The sequence below is a fragment of the Lactuca serriola genome, chromosome 3 (assembly GCF_051521515.1).
Source record: "Lactuca serriola cultivar US96UC23 chromosome 3, Lser_US96UC23_V15, whole genome shotgun sequence".
Classification (NCBI taxonomy): Eukaryota; Viridiplantae; Streptophyta; class Magnoliopsida; order Asterales; family Asteraceae; genus Lactuca; species Lactuca serriola.
Genome location: NC_136410.1, coordinates 47,745,392 through 47,753,789, shown reverse-complemented (window position 1 = coordinate 47,753,789; position 8,398 = coordinate 47,745,392). Strand labels below are relative to the sequence as shown.

General features: G+C 36.3%; 1 protein-coding gene across 2 annotated transcripts; it reads right to left on the bottom strand.

Moving 5' to 3' along the window:
- Positions 1-318: 318 nt before the first annotated feature.
- Positions 319-7,576, bottom strand: LOC145092175 (MAP3K epsilon protein kinase 1-like). Of its 2 annotated transcripts, none has more exons than XM_079030086.1 (20): positions 7,252-7,576; positions 6,371-6,505; positions 6,177-6,197; positions 6,007-6,080; positions 5,822-5,912; positions 5,661-5,744; positions 5,472-5,573; positions 5,267-5,398; positions 5,126-5,197; positions 4,923-5,029; positions 4,749-4,842; positions 3,720-4,646; positions 3,531-3,620; positions 3,357-3,448; positions 3,178-3,261; positions 2,303-3,075; positions 1,528-2,066; positions 1,026-1,432; positions 813-927; positions 319-735 (listed from the first exon to the last, which is right to left on the bottom strand). In XM_079030086.1, exons 1-20 carry the CDS (start codon positions 7,309-7,311, stop codon positions 559-561), a joined length of 4,176 nt encoding a protein of 1,391 aa, XP_078886212.1. In that variant the 5' UTR covers positions 7,312-7,576; the 3' UTR covers positions 319-558. The 2 variants fall into 2 exon arrangements, with proteins under 2 accessions (XP_078886212.1, XP_078886213.1); XM_079030087.1 differs by having other exon boundaries at positions 3,531-3,614.
- Between the last annotated feature and the right edge of the window lie 822 nt (positions 7,577-8,398).

Here is an 8,398-nt window from a genome sequence, read left to right as displayed (position 1 = left end):
TGTACCAACCAAATATGTTGGTAGCCAAATTAGTTGGTACCAAATGTACTTTGGTACGGTACCGATAACTAAATTACTCTGTCAACTATAGTTTGTACGGTAAACGGTTTGGAGGAAAAAAGATCAATACCATACCAATTCCACCCCTAGCTTCTGCCTCCCATACCAACTATAAATGGATTATTTGAGTTTGTCGTTGTTGAATATATTAAAAGATTACTTTATTAAAAAATTATAAAGTATAAAATGACACAGCACAAATACAATTTAGTTTTGTTAGTTTGCTGCTTGGCGTGTGTTGGCTTGGGTTTGTACACGTTTAAAACAGCAAAGCACAGCAGTCAGTTAGAATATAATAATCTATACACCTTTGTTATACATAGGAAGCATGCTAGGGTACAGATTACACAAGATGAAATCAAACACAAACCAAACCAAAACACGAGAACGTGATTCCAACAAACAAAAATCAAAATAAATAATTACATCCCATGACACACCAAAAATTATATATTTACACGTGAAAAGTCAAACAGACTCAAGACCGAATCAAATGAATCATAAAACAGTATTGATATGAAGTGCTTTAAGCAGTGAGGTGGCCATTTGCTTCACCAGAACTTGACCACCAGAGCTTTGCCCATCTCTTCGTTCTTCAATTAAGTTTTGTAACTTTTGAGGCAAATCATTCTCTACAATCAGCTGCTTTGGACGTGGATGATGTTCATATACAGCCTGACACAACAAAATAAATAAATAAAAATGACTTAATGTAGAATGAAAAAAAAAGCAACACTTTTCCAAATTACAACCTTAATTAATTTTAGCAGAGTGAGACGTGCTATAGCATCCTGGTGGTTAAGTCTCGATATGAGTAACGGTGTCAACCCGTTAACAGCCAGTGTTTTATTTATCTCAATTGATTTCCTGCGGGGCAACATAAGGAAAGGATTGATTATACACGTATTGTTATGATTGAAAAAAAAAAAAAAAAAAGGTTAATGAATTAAAGAATAAAAACGTACGTGATGATTTTCAAAAATGGCTCTAAGATGTGAAGGAAAAATTGTTCCGGACAGCACTGAAAGAATCTGACCAACTTCTGAACAGATTCCTTTCTCAACAAAGCTTGTTCCACTTTCTTGTTGTCATTGTCATGTGCCAAACACACAGCAATTGAATCCAAAGCTGTTACAGACCAAAGCTGGTCTTCAAGTAAGCTTAAGTAGACGTCCATTCCACCATGCGCTCTCAACTGTTCCCTTGAATTACGTGACGCGTGGGCCATATCACATAACAAAGGCAATGCGTATTGTCTTAATGGAGAATCCGACATTATGAAACGCATTAAATGTGGAATTATTCCGTTTTCTGCTGCCTGTTCCTGTCTCCGTTTATTAATTTTGCATAGATTGAATAGTGCGTTCAAGACCTTCAAACAACAACAAAAATAATAATAAACATTATTATTATTATTATTCAAAGAAGGTCAAATAATCATAATTAATGAGATATAATTTCACTTACCTCATGATGAATTTGGGAAACGAGAGGGCCATCTTTGAGGTCAAGATTTGGGATAAGATGTTTAATGGCATCAGCTCTTTGTAGATGTTCCAAACAGTGTGGATCGGTGGACAAAAGATTGATGCATTTTAAGAGCTTTAATAGAATAGGGGGTTCGATTTTATTGAACATTTGGAATAACCGGCTGAGTAAACTTTGGCTACACATGTACGACTTCACTGTTGAGTCAGCACCCGCGAATTCAAGTAAAAGATCCGCCACTTTTTCAAGATATTCCCTCGCCACGTCAGCATTCCATGGGGACACCATGTGGGACAAAAGTCCAGATGACGTGGCACTCCCTGGTCTAGCATTAAGAACACCGGAACCCGAGAGTACACCTGATGCTGTTTGAGATGCAATTCCTGATGTGGACGCCCCACCCCCGCCCCCCTCATTGGACCCCACCACCCCCGTCTTTTTGTTATTAACTAATTTATGTGGAGTTTTAGGCATCGACTCATTGTTATTAGCATTTTCCCTTCCACGACTAGAAGCCTCTGTTGAATTCAACAAACAAAATGAAAATTACACTTTGGTCCCTAAATAAGTATAGCTGGTATTGTAACATTTTTTGTCCTTATTCCAGATAAAAATGAGACTGTTTTTGGGACCAAAATTGCAAAAAATAGCTAAAGTCAAGGACCAAAAAGATTAAGAAGCTCAAATAAGGAACAAAACTGAAAAATGGGACCAAAAATGTGATTTACTCAAAAGAAAGGAAGTCAAAAATTACCAGCAAATTCAGCCATTAAGAAATCAAGCCCATTGTTCTTCTTTTCAATAGAAGTATGCAAAAGTGGGAGTATACTTTCATGTTTTTCTAATCCGGTCAAATGGCGAACATATTCAAGTTGACCAGAAAAGTGTCGTGAAGGGGGTTCTTTTTCCAAAAGACTTAACAGAGGGCGGACATTTTCTTGCCCATTTGATACAACATCCATAGATTTCCTAGGCCTATCAGTGGACAGCCTTCCAAAATTAGAAAGTCTCTGTTTATGTTCAACATCGTGTGAACCATCTCCTCTCTCCTCCTTCACTGTATTCGAATCTGGTGATCTGGAATTAAATGGAGCTTCAGCACTAGTGTTGCTTGATTGATGATGATGATGATGATGATGATGTTTATCAATGTCTAAAGTGAAGAATCTTGAATCAGGTGAATGAGAAGATGATTGATCTGTTGTTACACCGTGTTTGACTTTGACATGGTCAACATAATCCATCCCATTGGCTGCACTTTCAGTTTGCATGAAAGTGTTACTACTTGAATCTAATGGACCGGATCTTGATCGGGTGGCTAAACCTAAACCTAAACCATCCATTGAAAAGCCACCTCCACCAGATATGGAAGCCAGCCTGGTTGCTTCATTTAAGCTATAAAGGGTGTTTATGAGCCTCAGTAATATTCCGTTTTTTGCAGCTATTCGACAAAAGTCATTCCTAAGTGTTGATCTTTGAAGCTTAAATACCTGCCACATTCCATCAATAGCTAGATGGACCATTTCCCTGGAATTTGGAAAAAGGTTCATTAGAACATTCACATTCTAGAATGTAATCATAATTGCTTCAGTTCTGTATGAAATTATACAAGTTAAAAGAACTAAAAACCTGTATTTTGCATAATCAGCCTCCAGAAATCCCACAAGAACAGGTATCCCACGGCATGCTATAAACATTTGTAATGTCAATGAGCTGTAACAAAAAGATTCCACCTCAATACGATCATCTTTTTATAGTATAAACACAAAGAAATTAGAAATTTTAGAGAAAATGAGAAAAATTTATACCTTGACTGACAAAGTTGCTGCAAAAAGTAAGCTGCTTCCATACGAACCTCTCTTGTTCTATCAGGCACTGCAAACCCCATAACAACGGGTACCTAGGGAGGTTTTTCGTAAATAAAATGAGACTAAATGACCATTTTACCCTTAAGTAAAAAGAAACAACCCCCAAGTACTTACAAGTCCAACAAGACAAGCATTCTCCTGAAAGTCAGTGTTATCCTTGATAATTTGATTCAAGACATGAAGCACGGAACATATAACCTGCACCTAAAGAATAGCATTAAAATATATTACTAAAATATTTAATATAATAATAGAAGAAGAACAAGATTTAGTAAGTAGTAAGCCACTTTGAATTGAACATACCCGTGTCCTAGGAACCTCAAGCAATTCCAGAAGAGGGAGTAATCCATGTTGGGTCATAAAAACAAGTTTCTGTTCAGGGCGATGTTGAAAGAAAACAGTTAACTTATGACACGATGACACAATCACATCTTCTGATTCCTCTGGTCTCAATGAAGAAACTAATTTCCCAAATTCAACAGCTTGCAGGTGAAAAAGATTGTCTGCAGGTAGTTTATCATCAAACCCTAGACCATCAATACCAATCACATCTTCTTTTAAAACACCCATCATAAGATGAAGTATATCTCCTCCATTAGACTGTCCACCTGGTTCATTCTCCAACTGTTTTTGAGCAATTGTAGCCCTTAAATGTGTTGCCAAATCAGCTCTTCCAGTATCTGTGTTCCCTTGATTATTATTATTATTATTATTATTCATGTGTGATGAAGAAGCAGATGTTGAAGCTTCAGCGGACCGATCTTCAAAGGTTTTATCCATTGGTTGAAATAAATCGTCCAATGAAGCATCGCCAGGTGTATCACTGAATTTACTCAGTTCGTTGTTTCCTCCAACTGTTCTTGATGCTTTCGTAGACTTTTGAGAAGTGTTGTCATGGCCTTTGTGGCTAGAAGTAGTTGAACTGGTTTCAGTAGTAACAGAACTTCCGTTTTCTTTGACTTTTGTGGTTTTTGATTTTGACTCCGAGTCACCATTTGTTATCGTTACCTCAGTGGCACCTAATTCTGATAGTAGCTTCGCATGGGCATGTTCTTGATTAGTTTCATTGTTTACAGATGAAGGTTCTAATGGTAATTTCTCATGAATAGCTAAAGTGGCAACTGCAACATCGTCTTCTGATACATCTGCTTTTTCATTACTTGAATCATTTTCCTCATATGACTTGCCAGCAAGAGTAGCTTCAGCCAATAGCAACTCTGTTTTAACTTCCTGAAATTCGGAACATCAATAAGTAAAAACAAATTATATACTGTAATACCAGTGTGTTTGAAACTTTGTACTTATTAGTTTTAATTACAAGGAAATAAATACTTTGACTTTCTCCACAGAGAGATTCTCAACAGTGGTTAGATCATCTGCATTTGAAGTTTTTGCAGCACCCACTGAGCCATCATCTTCTATGTTTCTGAAAAAAGAGATGCTCTTCGAATATAAAAACATGATTTTTATATAAAAATATATAATTTTTATCCTTGCAGCAATTACCTGAGTGTACCACTATGGCGAAGTGAAGACTGCAATACAACACGCCTTGAATTTTGTATCCAAGGGTGAGAAAGAAGTGTTTTTGCATCAGGTCTCAGTCTAGCATCCTGAAATATGAAAATTAATGTTAAAACAGAGAATAGATAACTTCAAGAAAAGTAAAAAAAGGAAGCATAAAACCAGACAGTCATTTTACACTTTACCTTTTTAAAGCACTGGCGTAAAAAATCTGTGATACCAGGTGACAAGCTATCTGGAATTGGAGGATTTTCATCCTGAAGGGCAATTTAGGAAATTCAGTAACAATGATTTCATGACATGGTAAATTAACAATGATAGAATACCTGAACAATCCTAAAGAGAGCTGGCATGGGTTGAAGATCATAGTAAGGAGGCACACAAGTAAGCAGTTCGATTACAGTACAACCAACACTCCATATATCAGATGCAGCACAAACTCCTGACATTTCAATCACCTAAAGAAGAAAAAATTAGACAGGCAAGATCAAGTTTTTATTAAAAAGAATAAGAATCTATAAATATAAATACCTCAGGAGCCATCCAGTAAGGTGTGCCAACAACTGAATGTGTATTAACATCCGCCTCTGTTAGCTTTGTTGCAACCCCAAAATCTGCTAACTTAACAAGACCCTGGAAAGAAAAGCCAAAAGAGGTAAAAAGGTAAAATAAATTTTGGAGCTAAAAGGGCAAAGACAAAAAAAATACTCTTATACTTACCTCTTTAGTAGTCAAAATATTGGCACCCTTAATATCTCGATGAATAACCCCCTGTTCATGCAAATAAACCAAGCCTTCCAAAACCTGCTCATGCATTAAAGTCAGAAATATTTATATCAAAAATTTGAACCAGGTACATAAGGTCAATGTTAGAAACCAACCTGAGCTATATAAACAGCCACCAATGATTCAGGAAATGGCCCAAATTTGTTTGGCTTGATAATGTTTGCAAGTGAACCATTCTCCACATACCTTAGATTAAAAAGATTATCACCAGTTAAACACACTTTCAACACTAATACAAGTGATAAATGTATTTAAGGTTAATAAATTTTAACACACTTACTCAAGAATTATATGAAGATGGGTCTTTGTCTTTAAGGATCCAAGATACTTTACTATATTTTTGTGGTTCAAATTCTGCATCAAAAGAAATGCATCATATGATTTACAAATCATCTAGAATATTCCTGCAATGTTACAAAAATAACTATAAAGTAAGACCAAAAGTAGTACCTTAAGCAAGTCAATTTCTTGCTGAGAAGTTACCACGTCCAATTGGTTCACAATTTATCCATATAGAAAGCAACAAATGTGTTAATACAGAATATAAGTGGTTGAGTATCATATGCTAATCAACCATATATAAAATACAGCACATTACAGCATGTTTGAAATATTAAAAGGAAAAAGAAGGAGATAAACTGTACCATGATAATGTTGAGGTCCTCCTGAGCAATATTCTCCAAAGAAACTTGTTTTATTGCAACAAAATCTCCATTCTCCAAGTCTAAACCCTTGTAAACTCGACCATATGCTCCTTTCCCAATCTCATCTCCAAGCATCTTCCAAAACATAAAAGAAATTGCACACTCAAATCCAGTATGACGATACAGCATGCCAAAGTAAATCATAACAAAAATATCATTCCACTAGGGGGATAAATCCCACAACTGATTTGGTATTTTACTAATAGTTTCCAACATCATTACAAGAATAGAAATGATAGTACCAACCAATCTAGCTATGAGATCTCAAGCTACATCTGGTTGACTTCCAACTACACAAATTATTTCACACAGCTACATTGCTACGATCATGAAACAAGTCTAGAGAAGTGCTACTGTTTGCCAAAAGATGGACTAAAATTCAAAAAACTTCTAGCTATAGGAAAGAGAAATAACGACAATAAGCAACCTCATAACTTCTTCTTTCAAAAAAAAAAAAAAAAAAAAACCCTCATAACTTCTTTGTAATCTCAAACATCGTTACATGTCTAGAACATGAACTCAACTGGATTCCCATGGAAGAGCCGTCTTTTGAGTACTGATGTCAAACCTCGTACTCTTTTAATGCAATAGTTATGGAGTGTGATGCAAATATAACATCACCATTATTGCATCAAATTACTTCAGAAATTTAGAGTAGTTAACCGAAATTTTCCAAAAACTTCAAAACCACATTAATTCATATTCATAGAGTGCGAGATTTCACATCCAAAGTCAAAAAGATAGCTCCAATTTTTGAAACGAAGGGGATAAGACTACGAAATACCCTATAGAAATTAGGCGAAATCAAGAACATTTCTTACATATTTGTTGTCCAGGGTCTTCGACTTATGAAAGGCGGTCGTCGTCGCTTGCCGAGACATCTCTCTCCCCTCCCTGTGTCTTTGAATTCAGTAAGGGGGAGGGTTTTCAGTAACCCTAGAAGAAGAATTCTGCCATTATTGTATATTCAAGTGGAATAAAGCGCTAATCCTTCGATTTTGAAGAAGATAAAAAAGAAGATGTGGGACAACACAATGGCCCGCCGGAAAGTGATCGGCTGCAAAATCTCCGACGAATTGTCAAAAATCGAAGAGGGGCAAAATACTGTTGTTAGGTTGCTCCAATTGGTCGTCCTTTCTGTCAAGATGTCTGTTGTAAAGCCTAATATTATTGTTTTTCAGTGGATTACATAAACCGTCCCTTATCTATTTACAAGTGACACTTTTTATCCATCGGAGACAAAATTACTTGTTTGCATGCCTTACAACAACTTAACTTTACCTTTGTCTTTCTTTTCGTTAATCTCATTGGATATTCGTGTTATTTATCAGAGTGAAAGACATATGAAGAAAGAGAGGGAAGCTTATCGTTTGTCCAAACTGTTTGGAATCTTTCTCGCAGGATTTTGAAAGACATACTATACAAATACAAACCTATGTTTAACATATTTACGAGTTAATGCATTAAAATACATTTAATCTCATTTAAACATACGACTTACTTAATAAAATCATCATCATGTATTAAGGACACCGCCCACCTAAATCCCAAAAAGCATAGGCGTGTGCCCTTTTTAGAAAAATCGTCAAATATATGGAAGTTGACTTCGATATGACTGTTAGACAGAAAGCAGTCTTTAAGTGTCTTCGGGCGCCTCATGCTCAGGATTTTCTACTAACTATCCCTATTGATGGCATTGGCCAGCATATGTCTCCTGTGGAGTACTGAACTATCCTTCGTTACCGCCTCATGATTCCTCTATTCCCAATTGACGAGATATGTCCAGTTTGCCGCAAGGCATGTTTAGATACCTTTGGGAAACATGCGGTTCATTGTAGAGAGCTCTCTGGCTTCAAGTACAAACATGATGTGGTTAGGGATGTTATGTTTGATGCTTGTCGGCATGCTGTTATTTCTGCGAGGAAAGAAGCACCAGTGAACTTTTTGACAGACCCGCAGAATGGAAGA